The sequence below is a fragment of the Sebastes fasciatus genome, chromosome 16 (assembly GCF_043250625.1).
Source record: "Sebastes fasciatus isolate fSebFas1 chromosome 16, fSebFas1.pri, whole genome shotgun sequence".
NCBI lineage: Eukaryota > Metazoa > Chordata > Actinopteri > Perciformes > Sebastidae > Sebastes > Sebastes fasciatus.
In genome coordinates, this window is record NC_133810.1 from 28,268,301 (window position 1) to 28,289,520 (window position 21,220).

General features: G+C 42.2%; 2 protein-coding genes across 3 annotated transcripts; both read right to left on the reverse strand.

Annotated features, from left to right (window-relative positions):
- Positions 1–235: 235 nt before the first annotated feature.
- On the reverse strand, positions 236–11,806 carry trpv1 (transient receptor potential cation channel, subfamily V, member 1). 2 transcript variants are annotated; one of them, XM_074611723.1, is made up of 19 exons: positions 11,655–11,796; positions 11,205–11,360; positions 8,786–9,004; positions 8,460–8,611; positions 8,214–8,366; positions 7,955–8,092; positions 7,330–7,628; positions 6,766–6,942; positions 6,530–6,685; positions 6,323–6,418; positions 6,160–6,230; positions 5,556–5,721; positions 5,402–5,468; positions 4,977–5,311; positions 4,765–4,886; positions 2,990–3,111; positions 2,351–2,885; positions 1,429–2,159; positions 236–1,385 (listed from the first exon to the last, which is right to left on the reverse strand). In XM_074611723.1, exons 3-17 carry the CDS (start codon positions 8,980–8,982, stop codon positions 2,809–2,811), a joined length of 2,328 nt encoding a protein of 775 aa, XP_074467824.1. In that variant the 5' UTR covers positions 8,983–9,004; positions 11,205–11,360; positions 11,655–11,796; the 3' UTR covers positions 236–1,385; positions 1,429–2,159; positions 2,351–2,808. The 2 variants fall into 2 exon arrangements, with proteins under 2 accessions (XP_074467824.1, XP_074467823.1); XM_074611722.1 differs by having other exon boundaries at positions 1,429–2,885; positions 11,655–11,806.
- A 652-nt stretch (positions 11,807–12,458) lies between these two features.
- Positions 12,459–20,819, reverse strand: shpk (sedoheptulokinase). The gene is made up of 7 exons (XM_074611729.1): positions 20,605–20,819; positions 20,369–20,510; positions 17,433–17,607; positions 17,191–17,343; positions 16,843–17,018; positions 16,263–16,463; positions 12,459–14,874 (listed from the first exon to the last, which is right to left on the reverse strand). The coding sequence occupies exons 1-7, from the start codon at positions 20,743–20,745 to the stop codon at positions 14,480–14,482; spliced, it is 1,383 nt and encodes a 460-aa protein (XP_074467830.1). The 5' UTR covers positions 20,746–20,819; the 3' UTR covers positions 12,459–14,479.
- Positions 20,820–21,220: the final 401 nt, after the last annotated feature.

A 21,220-nucleotide genomic window follows, 5' to 3' on the forward strand; every position in this document is an offset into this window, starting at 1 on the left:
GTGTGAATGTTTGCCTGCTGATGTGGGTAGAGTTAAGGGTGTGTGTGTGTTTGAGAAAGAGAGTGTGTGTGCATAAACACAATGACGCCCACGTTTTGTTCACCTAACTCCCTAACAGCCCTTAAAAAGCCTTAAGTGTTTGGTCCTTGGACTTCCCTTGAAAACGAGCATGGTTTTAATGAAAACCCCAAATAATAAGGAGAAAGAAGACGATAAGGAAACGCAGAAACAGCAATTTTTTTCTTTCTTTCTTGTCTTTTTTATTTTATTGAAGTTTTGTTGAATAGACAACAATTCCTTTAGAGATTCTTTATTATGGAAAGCAAGAAAAAGGAGTAATATTTTGTAATTATATATTTTAGCAATGTGTAGTTACTGAGCTGTAACATTTTTTCCCCCCCAAGTTTCAAAGCTATCAGTTTGCAGTTGTGACTATTTATAATACTTGATTTGCTTGTTATTTAAATTTCTTCTTTTGTTTCTTGTACTATTGCTGTGAAATGGAAGAAGGTCCACAAGCCTTTCTTTTGTGTCATTCTGTACGACAGATAAGAGGCGAGAGCGTGAGAGTTGTGCTACTCTTTTTGTAATATTGTAATAATAAAATAAAGTTCTAATTTATGCTTTGAAATGTGTCTGAACCGTAGTGTGGATCGTCTGCAACGCTGATTTAAACCGACGCTGACAACAGGTGTGCACTTTTCTCCCACTCCCCTTCATGCTGCCTGAGCTCATGCTGTCTGACTGTTCAGGTAGGTTACTACTCACAGATTTGCGTCTTGCATAATCAGCGTTACAAGTGGCGGAACGGTTCAAAAGGCCCGCCGAAAACCACATATAATTTGTAACCGAGACAGCTAGTGCTGAAGGTGGCGATTGTTGCACCAATTGCTGTGCTTTCATGCCATTTATCAGAGCCTGCCTCTGCCAAATAGAAAAGGGAAGTAGAGTAGACAAAGCAAGCTGTGAAAATCCACAGGACTATCTGGCTGCAGTAGATTTAGCTTGTCTGGCTGTGATGAAAATGGGACTCGTATAAAGGGCACACGGCGGGGGGGCAGGATCAGCACCTTCGTAATCAGTATTACCCCATGAAGGATTTTGAGCGATGTCAGAGGTGCCGGCAGGTTGTGGCCTTTGTGCAGAGAGGATGTGCATCCTGTTCAGGTGCGGGTAGAAACAGCATGTGCAGAAGCTTTGGATTACATGTTTAAAATGTATGACTTGGTAATTAAAGGGGAACTACACCCACTTTCAGAATTCATATATGTAAATCCTATGGCCTAAGAAAGTCCAAAAATACTACTAAATATGAACAACTCTCTCCTAAATCTATAAACTAGAGTGCTAAATCTCAATCTTGTGATGTCATGGGGTATAAACAGCTCAGTGGGCACCTCCGGGGTCTGAAAAGTGAAGCCGATGCGCAAGTGCCTTAAACTTCTTTCCAACAGCCAGCAGGGGGCGAATCTGCTATAGAAGTCTATGAGAAAATGAGCTGAAAATGGATTTATTACCTCAATAAACATTGTAAACATGAGTTTATGGTCTTAATCGCTAGTTTCAAGTCTTCTTCAATACACCATGATGTTCATTTAGTAAATGATGGTCCCATTTAGAGTCAAATAGACCATAAAGCAAGGAGATGCTTTAGGGCGTGGCTACCTTGTGATTGACAAGTCACTACCACGGCGTTGTCCAGTCCTGTACTGTACTTAGCTGCACCCTCTGGTGTCACTTATGGTGGCAAAGAAGATGGCAACGGGCAAAAACAAAGATGGCGAGCGACGGCGAAAAAATGCCAAACTCGAGGCTTCAAATCAAACCAATCGGTGACATCACGGTGATCACTAGTGATGTTGCGTGCTGTGCCGAGGCTTCGGAACGTGTGTCGAGTAATCCAGGAAGTTTTCTGTGAAGCGTGTATCGAGGCTTGTATTTACTGCCTTCTGCCCGGTTAAACCCCTGCCACACATCTGTAATATATGCCAGTTGTACCCTCTTTGTCCAATAGGTGGTTTCGTGTGCACATGAAGCCCAGATGAAGCCTCATGAAATGAAAGCTTTTGCGAACCAATTTGCTGGAGAGCTTCAGTGCTTCGTGAAGCTTCATCTCGACATGACTAGTGACACTGTGCACTTCTTATAAGTCAATGGAGCTGCTCCATAGACAATGAATTGGGAGAGATGTTCTAGATGACACTGAGAGCACCCAGGCGAATGTTCTCAGTATATGGGAACATTTTCTGTTTCACAACTGAGAACACTAAAATAGAATAAAGCTCATTTGGGTATGAAAAAAGAAAGAAAACAAACACTCTGTTGGTCTTCCATTCATTGTCTATGGAGCAGCTCCAGACTTTATACCCTATGACGTCACAAGTTTGAGACTTACTTCTCTAGTTTCTGGCTTTGAGAGAGAGAAGCTCATGTTCACAAATATTGAATTCACTTTCTTAGACCAATAAATAATAATAATGTAATTCATAATTTAGGTGGTGTTCCCCTTTAAGATTCTCACTTGATGCAGCTTCAATAAATTTTATTTTACACCTTTATGTCAGTCAGATGAACAAATGTCTACAATATATTCCTCATCACTGCTCGTCTCAGTGAAATACTGCCTCAAGGACTAAGTTTAAAAGCAAGTTGACATGAGGGAGTATCAGTCAGTCAGAAAGGCAGTTCACACATCTGACAGTTACACTTCTTGGGGAACTGAAACTGAAGACTGTCTTTAGGTCTGAATGCCTCGATGCTCGGGGTCAGTCAGGCTGAGCAGCCACAGTGAAGCTCTCTGTTGTCTCTTTAGACGTGCGTGGGGCTCAGAAGACTCATCTCTGTGGACTGATGTGTCTGCTGCCGCCAGCTTCTCCAGCTCCTCCCTGTGGATAAAGGAGGAAATGTAACTCCACATGGACTGCTTTCCTGTCACAGAGAAATGCTTAAAAAGGCATCATCTGATCTAAAAACATTCATGTTTCTGCACCTCTGTTTGGTCTGTTCGGCGGGGGGCTCGAGGCAGAGTGTTGGCCGCGAATCCAGCACCCAGGATCCTCATTGATTTTGCCCAGGTTGATGTTCCATTTGTTCCAGTTGACTTCCTCCACTCTGAGACGACAAGAGGACACATGCTCCAATTACTGTCTGCAGTGTGATGCATCAATCAGCTGTCAGAGGAGGCAAATTAGTGAAGAGCACAGTGTGCTGCGCATCAATCGATCCCGCTCACACAGCTGCAGCTTTTGTTAAATCTTCAAGCCTAAAACCGTTATCCGTTATTATTATAACTTGCTTGATTTTTATTGAGGTGGAACAGTTTTGGTGCAATTGATTTTTTTTTGACATGTAAAAGACATTTAGTAACATAGCAGACCCTGTCTATATGTTACAAAATCACAAACAAGTCCAAAAGCTGACCATACCAGCCAAAAATGTAGGTCAAATAACAACTTCAGTACTAACTCTCTCTTGCATTTTGGACATACGTGCAGATTTAGTGTCTTATCCAGCATACTGGACACAATAACTGAGCAGTAGACATATGAATATCATAGCCAATCACAAAATATGCCTCTACTTGTATTTCTATTTATTCAACCATTATAAACATAGCAACCAGCCCTACATTCATCTACTAGGGAGCCATATGTGTGCACTGAGCATGCATCCTGTTGCCTTTAAGTACCTGTCAGGACACAGTGCACAAGGCAGATTGCATACTGTACGTTGGCTTCACTATGTTTTGGTCCCAGAAACCAACTAGCGCCTCTACACTTGAAGTTAACATGCTCACAGTAACAATGATAACATGTTGATGGTGTAAGGTTTGCAGTGTTCACCATCTTAGTTTAGTATGTTAGAATGCTAACATTTGCTAATAGAGTGCTGCAGGGATGATGTTTATTTGTGTAGGCCAACCAGGAAGTTAGCATCGCTCTGGTTCCCTGGACAAAAAGCCAATGGGATTTTTCCATTGGATTTGCTTGGAAAAGCTAACGTTAGGCTAGAAACGAACTACACCACGGTCGCATGAGAGTGAGTATACACAACGAGGCTGTAAAGGTGAACGAGTCGACGTGATGACGTTTAGTAATCTCATTTAGCCACTTAAAGGCTTCGGCAAAACAAAATTTTGATCTTATGATGGCGGTAGATGAAAAGTTAATATATCAAGTTATTATAATTCACCCTGAGTTGGAAGATGAATGTCTGGTCTGGACCAAATTTCATGTCAATCTATCCAATAATAAGATTTCGGTTTGGACCAAAGTTGTAGACCGGCCGACAGTTCAACATTGCCATCCCTGGTTTAACCTATGCGTGTTTTAGTGGTGCATATTACCAATAAATAATCGCATTATCACAAACTCATTGCCACACAGTGATGGGTCCTTATCTATGATGGGGCAAGAACATTTATGATGGAAGTCTGTGTGTGTCATGTTATCCATAGTCTGACATACTGAACGTAGACCGTAAGCCTGCCATTGGCCGCCTATTTCAACCAGTATTCTCTTCCCCTTCCGCTATCTGCACCCAATACGATTGTGATTAATTTAAAGATACTATAGGGCATTACCCCTATACCAGAATGATCATGTATGGTGCTAGACCTTTCTTTAGCACTGACACAGCGCTGTGGAGAGAGGTCTGGCTATGTGAGACTAAGTCATCCAGGTCGTTCACATGCAGCTATTGATGGAGCCTCTCCAAACGTAATCAGTCTCTGATTCTATTGTCACTGAACTGAAAGGAGCAAACCTGAAACACCGGCGGCAGTCTTTTTCAAGAGCAGTGCCGAGGTTCTTCTCCTCCCCGCAGCGAAACCTCCCCCTCAGACAGCAAAGCAGTCTTCTCTCCATATCCAGGATGGTGATAGCCCTCTGAAAACAGCCACAACACTTCATCAACATCACGGCTGCCTTTGGACAGACACTTTCCCCCGACAACAGAGCCGGCACCGGACGCCTCACCTGTAGCTTCCAGATGCTGGCGCTCTCCTCTGTGGTCCTGTCCACGGTGCGGTTCATGAGGGCGATGAGCATGTTGAGCAGCAGGATGTAGGTGAGAATGATGTACGCGATGAGGAGCACGTAGAAGATCTCCGTGCTATAGTGGTCCTGGGTGAACTCCATGTCGCCCATGCCGATGGTGAACTTGAAGAGCTGCAGCGTGGTGTAGGAGATGCTTCTGAAGGAGGGTTTTACACACTCCTCATCAGAGGCAATGGGAACATAGAGCCGCCCCTTAGGAGGATTAATTACAGTGATGTTCTTCACAGGAGGCTCTATGAGCAGGGTGACCACCGCTGACAGGACAAAGGAAACAGATTACATACAGTACATCCTCCATTCATATTGACAATAGGATCCTAAATGAAGTCCCCGCCTAAGACTACCTGCTGAAAATCCAAAGAGGAAGACGACGTAGACGAGGAGAAAGCGCAGGATATCACTGAGGAACATCTACAAAGAAGAAGAGAGACAAAGGGCTTCAGGGATCGTTCACTGTGGTGTTCACTTGTGGTGCAGTGTGTGACCTGCGCGGACTACCTTCTGTATCATGATGCTGTAGATGCCCATGTGTCTGTCGCCCCTGGAGAAGTAGAGTACGTTCACCCAGCTGAGAGCCAGACACAGCACCAGGAAGTTGAGGTACTCGTGCTTCCCGAACAGATACAGCCCGGCTGTGACCAGGAACAGGACGCCCTGCACAAAACTAGCAACAGCAGAGAAGCCACTGTGAGCCATCCTGCACAGCTTTGTGATTATAACAATGCAAATGTGTACTGTAAAACACAAAGCTACAATGAGGTTTGGCTGATGTTTTACTACATAGTATGTGTACAAAAACAAACTTCTACAGGACACCCTTAAAGGTGTAGTGTGTAGGATTGGTGGATGGAACCACCAACCTTGCAGTTAAAGGACAACCACTCTACCCGAGGAGCTACAGCCGCATACATGGGTATGTATAGTTTCAGTTACAATCACCAACCACTACAGTATAAATGATTCACAGATGCTGCCAGTTAAAAATGATTCCAAGTCCAATGGGCTCCTTTTGTTTCTGTGAAAACACTGAACGTGAATAGAAAAACTCCACAGGGTACCTTTACATTTTTATCACATCTGAGAGATAAGCATTACTACTTACAAAAGAATCTCATAATATCCATCAATCAGCAACGTCTGCAGCTTCGGCCGTTTCCTCTTCATGTCTAGGATCTAGGGATTCACATTAGGTTTTTGATTAACTTCCACAACGTGGTGATATGAGCCACTGGATGTTAATTTAAAACATGTAAGCACATACATACCCCTATGAGAAAGAAGTAGCAGTTTGCCAGCGCTGTCACTAGCTGGCCTGAAACATACAGGTAATCCATTTTGGTGTGTTCGAGTTTAAATGGAGGCTGTGGGGCAGAAAGGAAACGAAAGCAGCATCAGCACAGGTCTGATCTAGGTCTGTCTGGGATGGCTGTTATTACACAGATCAGTTACACAGTTTGTAGCAGCCAGCTCACCGGTCCAGCTTTCTTATTGTAGGCTACGATGGTGAAGATGATCAGGTACGTGAGGTAGACCAGGAAGTTGAGAAAAAACATTCGACCTGCAAACCTCTTCCACTTCTCCTCCAGCAGCCGGCTCAGAGGCTCCATCTGGAGCATCTCGTGGCGGTTCTGAGAGGAGACAACATGTTGTGAGCTCAGAATAACGACAGCAGCCGCTCTGACAATGCTCTCATAACGCTGGGACTCACAGGAGTGTCGCTGCCGTAGACCAGTATCTCCATGACTGAGTTGTCCTCGTACGAGTCCACCGAGGCCAGGTCGTACAGGGAGCTGTGGACGGGCCCGTAAACCCACTCAGTGAATTTACGGGACAAATGTTTGGTGCTACTGTCGTGGAATTCACGTTTCAGGATGTGTGAAAAAAGCTGCGGACAAATGAAAGAAAAGTCAATTACACTCATCCAAGTAGTAGAACATCGAGACTGAAATTGGGTTTTTAGAGGACCTAATAATTATTCTACGTCCTTGCCTGAACCTGAGCATTCGCGATACCAGCGTCAGCGTTTTGGATTTATTGTTGGTGCAACCAACTACACAGCAACTCTTTAGTATAGTGTTATTACTATTACCGGTTTGTTAAAGTAGAAGTTTGGAGACATGTTTCAACATCTTCTGTTTCCTCTGTTACCGTCTATGAGGGACACAGGGTTGTTTTCCCCCAAAAGCGGGCGTGGTCATGAGAGCCTACTCTGGATGACGTATTGCCGGTCTGATGTACGCTGTGTCTGTAGTGACTCTGCAGTAATGTTTACCCCAATCTTGCCGGTCTTGGCAGCCATCTTGAAAGGCGTCAGCCCCTTGTGGTTCTCGATGTCTTCCAGCTTCAGCTTGGGGTGCAGTTGGGCGGTGGTCTTGAGGATGCGATCGTACATGCTGGTAATGAACTCCGTGTTATCCTTAGAGTTGTCGGCCACCACCACCAGGGCGTGCAGCACCGTGTTGCCGTGAGAGTCCGTCATCTTAGCGTCCGCTCGATGGTACTCGTTCTGCATGAGGAAGTCCACCAAGTCGGGCTGGTTGGTGCAGGCTGCCAGAGACAGAGGCAGCTCACCTGAGGACAACACAGCACTGTTAGCTGTCTCCATGTCGAGAGCCGTAAGGAGGCAATAGATATGCTCTGAATTCTGTAATGAGCACCTTTAAGTTAAATGTAAGAATTTAAAGGAAATAGTGAAATGCAATTTTAGGAAATTCCCAACTTAGAAATAATGAAAATGTATTGCTTTATGTCGCTTGTTGTCACAAGATGTTGTGAAAACATAGAAAAGTCTCTCTGACAGTAACAGAAGCGGTAATATGTGACTCGTGTTGTCAGTAGATGATCTTTGTGTGAGGCTCCAGAGGAGGGCGCTCCTCCCTGCAGCAGCATGAACTCACCAAAGTAGAAGTTGGGGCCATCGTGTGGTTGGAAGAATGTTCCGCAGGCTTTGGCATCGACGGCTGCTCCTTTACTGACCAGCAGCTTCACGTAGAAAATACTCCTCCTCTCAATGGCTATAAAGAGAGCTGTCTGGCCTGCCAGAGACACACATCAATACATATCGGAAAAAATCAGTCATAATTCTTTACATAGTCTTTGTTTGATGGACGACACAAAGTTTATTCTCTCAGCAGTTCTGCTTCACACACAGTTTACCTTCGTAGTAGCTGTTGGTGTAGGCCGCGTTCACAAACTCTTTAAGGTCGCCCATCCTCTCTGAAATGTCGATCAACAGCTCCACCGTCTCGTTCTTGCCGTCCCTGAGGTGCAGCAGAGCCTTCATCAAGGCGGTTTTACCGTAGGACTGATCTGCGGGTGTAACCACACATTCAGGGAGATAACGCACAGGTTTCAAGCTTTACGGTTTTGGTGCAGCTGTTGCATTATGGGTCTCGCACTCACACAGAGAGTCGGAGAGTTTCTTCATGTTCTGGTGCAGGTACAGATGCAGATTGTCCAGCCTGCTGACGTCCCCGCTGGCCACCGCTTCAAACAACCTATCGATGGTAAACGACTTGCTGTCTCTCTTGTCAACCTTCTCACCTCGAATCCCTCTGTTGACAAAACACATTTTACAGTTTACAAAAGATTCATGTAGGTCAGAAGGTCAAGCAGCTCCACACTCCACATTCATCAACAGCGTGGGGCTTGATAATACACAGCACACATGCTATAATGGGTATTAAAACAAGGTAGAAATCACTTTATCTTCACATGGTGAGGCTCACTTGTCAAAGTTGAGATTGAATCTAATTTTAGGCCCGGTCTCCTCCATTTCCTCCTGGTAATCAGTGTCCATGGGGGCCTTGGGCGACTCGTGGCCCGAACCCTGGGTAGAAGCCACACCGCCCTTCTGCCTCGCTTTCTCCTCCTCCGTCCTGTCGTCCGCCTCCAGCGAGAAGCCAAACATCTCTGACTTGTCCATCTTCACCTCTTGCTCCAGTGGTCTGCAGAGACATGCAGCACAAGTGCACATCATTCAGACAACAACCAGACCTGAATGAACCAACTGAATTTTCTCCTACACAACATAACATCGGGCAGGGACTTATGACACAGTATCAATTATGGCTGTCAAAGTTAACGCCATGATAACGCATTAACGCAAATTAGTTTTAACGCCACTAACTTCTTTAATGCAACTTGCAATTTTTTTGATTGTGGCAGGCTCAGAAAAAACCTCAGGAATCCATCGGTACCATCCATGTCATACTAGCTTGTCACGAAGGAGACTAAATAATGCTCTAAACTTACGCTAAATTTTGGCAAGGAAAAACTGGCATGGCCATTTTCAAAGGGGTCCCTTGACCTCTGACCTCAAGATATGTGAATGAAAATGGGTTCTCTGGGTACCCACGAGTCTCCCCTTTACACACATGCTCACTTTATGATAATCACATGCAGTTTGGGGCAAGTCATAGTCAAGTCAGCACACTGACACACTGACAGCTGTTGTTGCCTGTTGGGCTGCAGTTTGCCATGTTATGATCTGAGCATATTTTAATGCTAAATGCAGTACCTGTGAGGGTTTCTGGACAATATCTGTCATTGTTTTGTGTTGTTAATTGATTTCCAATAATAAATATATACATACATTTGCATAAAGCAGCATATTTGCTCACTCTCATGTTGATAAAAGTATTAAATACTTGACAAACCTCCTTTTAAGGTACATTTTGAACAGATAAAAAAAACGGGATTAATCTGCTCTTAACTGCGATTAACTATGGACAATCATGCAATTAATCGTGATTAAATATTTTAATCGATTGACAGCACTAATATCAATACATATGCATCCTCACAAAATACAGGAATATCCGCAAAAAATTATAATTAAGAAAACAAGAATAATAATTCAAAAACATATATATATTAACTACTAGCAAAAGTCATAACAAAATTAATAAAACAAGAAAATAAAAATAAAGATAATGGGCCATTTATGGGTCATCTTGGTCATGTGCTGAGCAGGAAGAAGGCGGAGGGAGAAGCTGCGAGGTCTCAATATGTCTAAGGAAGGGCTGCCAAACCCGTTCAAATTTGGAGCCACGTAGCGCATGTCTGATTTTCTCTCACTTCATGAAATGAAGTACATCAGCTAAGTAACTAACTAAGCTTAAGTATGCTTGACAAATCGTTTATCTTCTCTAGCCTCTGGAATTACTCAATCAAAGATCATTCTGCTGCTCACAACTGTGTCAATGGGTCACCATGTGTTTGTATCATCCGGGTTTGAAACATGTTTACCACAGGGGATCACCTCACTGACCTTCAAGGGCACGCAGACATGTGATGTCTCAGCCTCAGTGACTAACAAAGGAGAGTATTTAGAGGAAGACTTCCAGCAGCACTCGCACGCTTTGCAGAATAATCAAATCAGATACAGTATGCGGTTTATTCAGAAACAGAATCAATGAGTAAACGGAGTGAAAATATTCTGCATAGTTCAGCTAAAAATGACACGACATGATATTTTCTTCTAAATGATCCCGTCAAAGATAATGGGAACCTAATTTCTGGTGGCTTCTTGTTCCTCTTTTTTCACGAAATGGGGAATTAGTGACTCAGTAGAATCTCTGTGAGACATCACAAGAGGAATATGTAGCGCAGCAGGAAACAAAGGATGGAAAAACAGAGAAGTAATTACTGGAGGCCTTATTTTTAGAAAAAGGTGGATTTCCCAATGAAACTGTGAAAATATATTAGTAACAATTATTTAGTCTTATCACATCTGAATGAATCAAACATTTGTTTTCATTGACAAAACAGTATTTTAAAACCTTTGTTGTTCAATCGTGTGTGTGTGCATACGAAGCACCTAATTCCACACCATGCTGCAGACGTACAATTATTAATAAAGAAGAAGAGACACAATCAGTGCCAGTGGTGAAAACTACTCTACCATTCTTTCCTATATCCTCATTAAATCTCATAAAACAAAACAACAACAAAACCAAGCAGTGCACTGCATCTTTTTAAATCTCTACATGTTCACAATGTACAAAATATATAATGACAAATCACAACAGCATGTTATGAGATTGTACAAATGTTCAAACAAAGAGGACTGATGTTACAGATGTTTGAAGATGTTCTTCAGGACCAGATTTATTTAAACCTAAACAAAACTATAATTGAACTCACCAGAAGTAAATCTTGCTGCTCCAGATTGTCTTCTTGATTCAAAACTGGATCTTCAAGTCAAAAATATAACAACAGCACACAGTGGAGTGTCCTGCAGAGATGCTTCTTAAACGCTCCTTTAACGTAACGATGGTGGGGGATAGCAGGAGACACGCCCTAGGGAATATAGAGTATGTTACTGGAGCCCTTAGTGCTTAAAAGGATGTATTGACCATCACTACTCAAGCCAACACAGCATAAAATACCACAGAGGAATCCATAGCACTAGTTTACTATCTGATATGAACACAGATGTGTTTCATAATGAGCTCATCAGAGAGACCAGAGCCGTTTTAAGGTAATCCACTTAGCTGGAAAGGAATTACCATGAAGTAAAGACCAGTGACACTTAAAAATATATATTTATATCCTCATGTCGCTCAGAAAATAACAGATAAATCAAGAACTTACTCTTTCTTTTAGTCCATGACGTTGCTGGTGTGCTTCCCGTGTGTCTTATGTGTTGTTTCGCTTGCATGAGGGTGTGGTTTCAGTGCAGCTGTGGTCCTGTGACCGTGTGGTTGCAGAGCTTCTGCCTACCAGCGTGGGATGTAGTGTGATCTGTGTTCATGAGATTATATGACGATTTCCTTTCGCAAGATCACTTCCTTTTTTCAGTCAAACAGGGCACACATGCCTTCACATAGTGGCATGGTTACCGTTAACACAGGGGGCTTCAAGTATTTAAAGAGGACCTATTGTGCTTTCATGCTTTTTCTTTTCTTTTAGTGCGTTATGTAGTTTTTTTGTTACAAAGTTACACAGACGCTCCTGAGCTGTCTGAAATGCCGTGCTTGAAGTCCCGCCCTTTCTTCCGTAACGTGGACATGTCACCAAGTAACAGAAGCTCAAACAGAGCGTTTCAGGCAGAGGGTGAAAAGAGGTGCTGCAGCACAGCCGGTATGAGAAAAGTAAAGCATTTTTTGTACATTAAAGCATGTAAACATGTTCTAGTAGAAACCTAAAATACAAGTATGCACCTGAAAATAAGCACAATAGGTCCTCCTTAAAATGTCAGGCACCAGACCAACTAAAACTTTATATCCGACATTGTACAGCCTGGTGCTTCATTCCCAAAGTTATGCAAAGATAGTGCTCTCCATTCAAAACTTGAATAAGTGCACCAGAATATAATCGTGGTGACTCAGTTGAGAAGATATCAATATCAAAATTCAGTGACATTCATTCAAATATATTCAAGATTTGAGACAAAAATGAAATCTTAATACTGCTTTATTTGCACCATAATCACATCACATCAGCTGTGAACTAATGGCTAACTAAAAGAAGAATAACTGTATTCATTTCAACAGAACGCTGCTCTGTTATAATGAATGAATGGCAATACTAATAGCACTGATGTCATGCGTGTTTCATTTTACTTGTAGAAAAATTACTCTATTTGCTCATTGTTGAAATTTATGAGCACCACTTTAAATCTTGTGTTTACCAGAGAAGCGCTCGTAAGTTTTTTGGAAATAGCAGGACAAAAGCATAAAAAACAGCTAAAAAAATCTTGTGGATTAAGTCCAAAATGATCGATTAGTCGACTAATTGACTAAGAGGGAGCAGCCCTAATCATTGAGTTACCGATCTAGACAGTTCAGACCAAATGTATTCTCCTTGTACACTGAATAATCTGAATAATGAAACAAGCATTCAATCATGACAAAAAGCAGCAGCAGCAGCAACGGTTGATAAAATTAAGACCGTCTTCTTGAAAACAAAGTACTATAAGCAAAATTAACATTAAGACTGACACAAAGCAAGGATATTTACACACTCTGTGAGTTAAAAATGGAAGATTAAGACTTCAAAAATCAAGAGACGGCAAAGAAAGAGCAGTAATCATGGATTTAGACCTCGATAGAAAACAACAACAATAAGTTCACTTCATGTAAAAACTTAAAGCCCTCCTTCCTAAAATTGAAAAAAGGGACACTGGAAGCACAACATTAAAAGAAAAAAGAATCACAGTGTTTGAATCTGCTTTGATAAACTGAGCAGGGACAGTGAATGAGTACCGCTTAACTTCAGAGAATCAGATTAAAACATTAACACTAATGACCAATCATCTTACTGGAAATAAAGTCCTTCATCATTCCCAGGATCCCGGCATAGTTTAAATAAAGTGACGAGTGATAAAAGGAATATGGGACCACTGTGGACCCCTGACAGCTTCAGTGTCAAGATTACTATTACGTATCTTTTTAGACTCAAAGTGGAAATTAAAAGAAAAGAAGCTCCTTGCACGGAGCAACACAGAAACCATCAGATGAAAGAAAACGACATAGTAGTAACCGAGGAAAAGGCATTTCCTTGATAGTCTATTTTCTGCTTGAATGCTGACATGCTAATAGTTGTTACACCTGATAAACCATGCAGCGACTATGGTCTTATTTAAAGGAGCAGTCCACCCTCAAATACGCACATCCTGCTATGGATCATAAATCTGTGATCTTCAATCTGTGCTCTTCAAAGGATTCCAGCAGCGCTGTGATTTCGATCCACTTTGTGGATTTTAGCAACACACAGGGAATGAGTGTGAGCTTGTCACATTCAACTCTTACAGCATCTGGTGCAGAAGCCAACAGCTGTAAAGCTTTTTGCTGGTGCACTTTATACTGCTCTAATGAGGTTGCAGTCAGTGAAGAAATGAACGCTTCAACAGTAGATTTTTTTTCCGATGAATGATTATCATCTTTGCAAAATAGCAGCTCTAGGTTTTATGCTATAAATCTCTATTGTGGCATCGTTTTTTGTGGGAAAAAATAACACTTCACACGAAGCTTTTGATCTCTGTCCCGGTGTTACACCGAAATCCATCGGAAATCTGTGACATCAGAAAATGTGACCCGACTGTACCTGTGTAATAAATGAGGTAAACACATGACAGAAAACACACAAAATTAAATTGTTAAAAAAACATACATTTATTTTAATTTAAAGAAATATTCACAAAACTCTAATAGAGGCAATTATTAGATACAGTGGGGTCACATTTTGTAACGACAGCCGCCAGAAATGTCTCTCTACGGTCACAGATTTCGGTGTAACGCCGGCAAACACGTTTTGCTTTTAGTTTCACAGAGCAAATTATGTTGTAGCATTTCAGTTTGCCTGATTGTTCCTTTTTTAAACAAAGTGATGCCATTCGATAAAGTAGTTATATGTGCACAATTTCCACTTGATCCTGTAAACAGACAGGGATTCCCCTGTGGATTACAACTCCCCATTTAAAGTAGGTCACAGAGGACCAAGGCCACGCCGACAGCAGAGTCCGCGTTTAGTCCGTACACCACCGGCTGAGGAAATGCCTTCTCCACCTCCTGCCTCAGCACCTCATTGCGGGCGATGGCGCTCCCACTGCCCACAATCCTGCTGACGCCCGCCCGCTGCAGACGCTCGGCGGGCATCATGGTGGTGATGTTGTCCATGACTCCGCGGCACACTGCCCTGGTCACATGACCCAGAGAGAGATTGGTGGTGGAGATGTTGGCCGCTTGACCCAGGCAGAGAGGGTTGTGTCTCTCTCCCAGGATGGTAGGGCTCACCCTCAGGTCGCTCGTCTCCTGGTTCAGGGCAGAATCTATCAGCTTCTCGTATAAGCACGAGTCACTCATCTCCGCACCTGTGAGGGATGAGGAGGCGTGATTTAACATTTGGATGAAACACTTTAAAAAGTTTACTGAACACTGTCCTCTCTGATCTGCCATTGATCTTTAGCTGCGGTTTAAAATGGGTTGTGTATATTACAGTCCTATATGCATCTGACCAGACTCTTATTGCTTATTTCCACCATTAGAGCATGAATGAGTCCAAGAGTCTACAGCCATGCCAGCAGCTCTATGAGGCTGTACTTAGAAACACATGGCATACAAGCATTAGCTAATTAGCAGTGGCGCGGTGAAGAGTATACGCAGGTATATCAAAGGTCAAAGGTCAACTATATATATGTATATATATATGGGGTAAACCCACCTCTTTTTCTTGTGGTTTACAATACACCCACCTATCAACCAAAAAGCCACTGGAGTACATAGAGGAGTATACCCTCTTCCTCCTCGGTAACCTACAGTAGTAGTTCATCCACCTAGTCAACGACCACTACACCGCCGCTAATTACCACTTAACAAAAAGGACAGCTGAGGCTGATGGGAATGTCATTAATTATGCAGGTGTTTGGTCATAAACCAAAGTGTTGGACACATTAACATTTTGAACTGATCATGGCGCTAGAGGAAAAGTAACCAAAGTGATTACAATTCATCCTGATGGGAACATGAATGTGTGTACAGTACAACCACAGACTGTATATAAAAAGTGGGCGTAGTCACTGTGACGTCACCCATTGGTTTGTGGCCTACTGTTTTAAAGCCTCGAGTTCGGCAGTTTAGCCGTTGCCATCTTGGGGTTTTTTTTGCAACAAGGAGTGACACGAGAGGGTGGAGCTAAGTACAGACAAACGCTGAATAGTTTTTACACACTGTGAAAGGGTTAAAGTTGTAAGACAAAAACACAGACAACTCCCAGACCGGACAACGCCGTGGTAGCGACCTGTCAATCACAAGGTAGCCACGCCCTAAAGCATCCCCTGCTTTATGGTCTATTTGACTCTAAATGGGACCATAATTTACTAAATGAACATCATGCTGTATTGAAGAAGACTTGAAACTAACGATTGAGACCATAAACTCATGTTTATAATGTTTACTGAGGTAATTAATCAAGTGAGAAGTAGGCTCATTTTCTCATAGACTTCTATACAATCAGACTTCTTTTTGAGACCAGAGGAGTCGCCCCCTGCTGGTTATTAGAAAGAATGCAAGTTTAATGCACTACTGCATTGGCTTCCCTTCTCAAAGTCATTAGGATTCATCCTTTGGGGACCATGAATGTCTATACCAAATAACATGGCAATCCAATATTTGTGATATTTTAGTCTTGACTAAAGTGGTGAACAGACGTTGCCACCCCTAGAACCACACTACTACTACTAGCACGGCTAAAAATACATACCAAGCTCTCTCATCCAGGAAGTGAGCATCTCCACAAAAGCCGCCATCACATTCCCTCCGTTGAGCGAGGCCGCCACCGCCAAGTACGAGTTGTAAAAGTAGGGGAAGTAGGAGACGGAGGAGGCAGGCTGAGGAAACTCTGGAGGCTTGAAGTCAGCTGGCATGGCGTAGGTCAGCTGGGCTGAGGTGCTTATGTTAAGAACTACGGAAATTGGCAGAAAGATAAATACTGTCATCTGAGGCGTATGAACGAACAGCTCCGAACAAGACATGCAAGAGACACTGATGGCAGGATTACACTTGATCCATAATGCATTTGTTTTCTGTGTGTCTGCTCAAACATAATGAGTACAAAACTAAGACATGGGTATTTACTTCTGTGTACTTTCTTTATTGTAGAATCTTTTGTAGGGTTTTTTATAAACCGTTCTTATGCTTTGCTATTGTTCTCTTTGCTGTTTGTAACCACAGTGAATTTAAGCATTAATCAGCAGTGCAATAGCAGAAGTCTGATGGATGTTTTTCTACTGCATTAAATGTGATCCTGGCCTTGAGAAAAATAACTGGACTTCATGTTTCACCTGCGTCTGTTTGCGCACTCATGCAGGAGTAGACAGAGCACTGCAAGTCTCCCAGGGCGGCCCCTACTGGCGTACCAGCAGGGATGCCATGCCAGTCAGAACACGTCTGTCCCGCCAAGCCACCAGACGGCACACACTCAGGAAGCAGGTGCAAAGGGAAGCCGGCACCCTCCAGACTAGAGCATGCACACACACACACAGTGGCTTGTTATGTCGGTTAGGCATAACAACTCTTCACAGTTCAATACAAGCTTACAACGTATTTTCAGTTTAACACCGAGCATGCGCAAACTTATGTTTCATGCGTTTAGTACTTGAACTGAACAGGAAGTTCTGCTCTTTACATACATGTCTGTATTCCACCGGTTGGAGGAGGTGTTGAAGAAGCCCCAGCTTGCCGCGTTCTGGGGCGTCATCACACAGCCGTCCAAACCACACAGCATGGACACCACGTAGTCCTGGATGGTACCTGCAACTGTGAAGTCTTCGAGGAACTGAGGCCTGCAGAGAAACAACAACAAACCTTTAAGTTCACTTTCATATCACAAAACCAAGCGGCGCAGTACGAGGGATTTTTAAAAAGCACTGACCTGTGTTTCATGTACCAGAAGATTGTTGCACAGCCAAACCCCGTGGCTGAACTGAGATGCGAGTCTGGCTCTGGAAGTGAGGACAGGAAGTTACTGCTGCAGCGTCCATCCTGCCAAGTGATCAGCTGACTGGTGTCTCTGGTTGTGAAGAAATCCCTCTTGGTCCAATCGCAACCTGCGAGGAGCAAGAGACACAGAAAATTACAGCAGACAAAATAAGTTATATCTGACTTAAAGAGGACCTATCATGTTCATTTTCAGGTGCATACTTGTATTTTGGGTTTCTACTGGAATATGTTTACATGCTTTAATGTCTGCTTTGTTGTGATTGGTCAGCTGGCCCACTCTGTTGTGATTGGTCAACCGAACCAAACTCTTTGGACTCCGCTCCAGCTCCGCTCTACCTATCTTTGTTTGAGGGCATGCCAAACTAGCCGCTAGGCAGGTATTATGCAAATGTGTTACTTGGTGACATCATCACGCTACAGAAGAAAATGCGGGACTTTAAGCAAGGTGTTTCAGACAGTTCAGGAGCCTGTGGGGAAGAGTAACTCCCTCTGGCGTGGACTTTGGGCTTTGTAACTTTGCAGATCATTTACATGCAGAAAATAAAAATAATAAATATATATATATATATATATATAACACACTAAAGGAAAGGGAAAAAGCACAAAAGCATATTAGGTCCGCTTTAATGGTTTGGATATGAGAACATCCCAGTAACATATTAGATTTACTATGATTACAAACCTATTTTCAAGTTTTGATTGCAACCAGCAGAGGGCAGAGTTATGAAAGAGCTACAACGGACCGACCAAGTTTCTGTTTAAAGGAGAAGTTATCAGAAGAATTCAGTTCCAATAACTACCCAGCTCCTCAATCTATTTTCAACAAGCATCTTTAAAAGGTCATCAGTATTACAGACTGGATAATCAGTATGACTTCTTGAAAGGACTCTTACAAATCCCCATGTTCACCATGTTCTGGTAAATGTTTTCCTAAAGCCTGTGGTCTGGTTAAACATTAAGGGAACTGTTGTCCAAATCAAACTGTTAATAACCTTTAGTCTCTAAAGAAAGAGGGGGTTGTAATGAGTCACATATGAACATGCTCCAAGTAAAACTGACCAGTGATAATAAAAAGTACACACAGTAGCAAACTTGAGAACCTTTTGCTTCAATTATAACACTTTCTGAACACATTAAATGTCCTTGATGAAATAGACTGTGATATAAACTTGAACCTGACGTAGAACTTTAATCTCCATCATGCCTGTTCATATTGAGACTTGTGTGTACTTGAAACACTTATATTGTTTTCTGTCTGCAGCCACCAGCCTCTGCTACTGTACATGACCAAATGAACAGGTGGTGATTAACACTTGAGGGTTCTCATGAGGCAATATGGGCCCCTTTTAAAAGTGTGCATCATATAATATATATACGGAAACAATAATACTACTCAAAAGTGAGCTCCAAGAGTATAACCATTTCATTTTCAATATTTAAAGGGGACATATCATGCTCATTTTCAGATTCATACTTGTATTTTGGATTTCTACTAGATCATGCTTTACATGCTTTAATGTTAAAAAAAACACTTTATTTTCCTCATACGGTCTGCCTGAATAAATCTATATTTATCGTCTGTCTGAAACTCTCCGTTTTAGTGCATTTCATCGGAATTGCAACGGAATTGCGTTGCTAGGCAACAGTTTGGGTCCATGTTTACTTCCTGTCAGCTGATGTTATTTACATACACTGCAACAAGAAACAAACTGGGACACACTTAGAATGTTTAAGTTTAAAAAACGTGTAATGGTCTAAATATTGTATATTTGTGACATCACAAATGGACAGAAATCCTAACGGCTTGTTTCAAATGCCCAATTTCTGAATACAGGCTGTGTGTATTTCTCTGTATATTGAGCGTTTTGATAGTTTAACAGTATTTATACATCACTTAAAACTATTTTATAATATAAAAGACATGAAAATATCACTTTTTACAACATGGGACCTTTAAGAGAAGAGTGATTATATCAAATACATCTTCAATTAACTTCAAAGCGCTATGAGAGTGTGATGTGGGATCCTTATATTTGGGCCCTTCTATGAATCATAAGATTAAAGAGCTTTTTGGGCAAGTGTGCAAATATACAGTAAGGGCAACAACATTATCAGACCAGGGTTGCCGGTTCAAGTCCCTGCATGGACCAAGTACTGAGTGTGAACTGGTCGCTGGAGAGATGCCAGTTTGCTGCTTGGGCACTGCCGAGGTGCCCTTGAGCAAGGCACCAAACCCCCAACTGCTCAGGGCGCCTGTCAGGGGCAGCCCCCTCGCTCTGACATCTCTCCACTAATGCATGTATAAAGGTCCTGTTTGTGCATTTGTGTGTGTGTCCTGTATATAACAGCGTAGAAAAATGTAATTTCCCCTCGGGATTAATAAAATGCCTTTCTTCTTCTTCTTCTTCATGAGTCCTGTAATCTTCTGAACTGGGGCCCCTCTTTATATTTGTTTACTTCACCTTCATAAGCACATATTCTGGTTGTAATTACAAATGTTTTGCACGTGTATCTATATTCTGGCACCCAAAATATAGATACACTTATAGATACAGACTAAATTGGTCTGAAAATGATCCCTCTTTACAATCTTTTGACACTTCACATGACTTAAAAAATGTATATATTACAGTTATGTTCATTTGTTTACTATTTTAGCCAGCTCAGGCCTCTAACAAATGGATGTTATAATTAATATGAAAAAAAGTAATTATTTATTTTTAAAAAAGAAGATATAAGTTTCTTCCTCGTTGCTGCTCAAACTGCTCATGCATTACATCCGTTGTTTCACAGTTTACCACACCTAGTGCAATGCAATAGCCTGCGCTCATCCATGCATGCAGGCAGTACTAGTATTGGTATTCTTACCTGTCTGTGCTCTCCAGAATAACACCCCGTGCATCTGTCCGGTCACCCCGATGCTGATGACTCTCTGCAGTTTGTCTCCAGGCAGCAGGTTGATGCATCGGTTCAGGGTGTCTATGATCCGGCTGGTCTCCTGCTCTTTAGCCTGCAGCAGCAGCATGGACACGTAGACAGGTTACAGCACACACACAGAGCAGAGTAAACACTGAGATGAGCTGGAAGGTAAAAGTTGTACTCACCTTTATGCCGCTGTGGTCGGAGATATCAGCCGTAGTAGGTAAAGTGTGACTCTCTTCCACCAATCTGGAGCCAGTTCCTAATAAAACCACCTTTATCGACGTGGTTCCGACGTCTACACCGAGGATATAACAGGTAGACATGGTGCTGCTGATGAACTCAGAGCTCTGGTTGTATATACCGGACTGTTCTGGTTAGTCAGCTGTCATCACAACAACGCGGCGTTCACGCTCAAGTACGTAATAGGAAATTAAAAACAATGCCCTTAATTCATGTCAGGTGTGTGACTATATGAATGATGGCTCTCTGCCATGATACACCTGAATGGAATGAAGTCATTACTCATTCCTTCAGCATTACCTGTGCATTTTTATTGTTTATATCTGCAGTTTCATTAGTGCTTACGTTTTATATCCGTTTTGTTTTGTTTTTGTTTTGGCTTTCTGTTGTTATGTTTCCTTGTATCCTGCTTTTGCTTTGCTTTGTCTGTCAAAGCACTTTGTAAACTCTGTTTTATAGCTGCTTATTATTTTGTATTATTATTTTTATTATTTGTATTATATTATTATTATTAGTAGTAGTAATAGTAGTAGTAGTAGTAGTAGTAGTAGTATTGTT

Excerpts from the sequence above, each read along its gene's own strand:
- trpv1 (XM_074611722.1), bottom strand. The coding sequence starts at position 8,982 with ATGGACAAGTCAGAGATGTTTGGCTTCTCGCTGGAGGCGGACGACAGG. Across the intron at positions 8,093-8,213 it reads CACCAACAGCTACTACGAAG|GCCAGACAGCTCTCTTTATA; the intron begins GTAAACTGTGTG and ends TGTCTCTGGCAG. Across the intron at positions 5,722-6,159 it reads GGATATTATGAGATTCTTTT|TTTTGTGCAGGGCGTCCTGT; the intron begins GTAAGTAGTAAT and ends TGCTGTTGCTAG.
- shpk (XM_074611729.1), bottom strand. The coding sequence starts at position 20,745 with ATGTCTACCTGTTATATCCTCGGTGTAGACGTCGGAACCACGTCGATA. Across the intron at positions 17,344-17,432 it reads TTCTGGTACATGAAACACAG|GCCTCAGTTCCTCGAAGACT; the intron begins GTCAGTGCTTTT and ends GTTTCTCTGCAG. Across the intron at positions 17,019-17,190 it reads AACCGGTGGAATACAGACAT|TCTGGAGGGTGCCGGCTTCC; the intron begins GTATGTAAAGAG and ends TGCATGCTCTAG.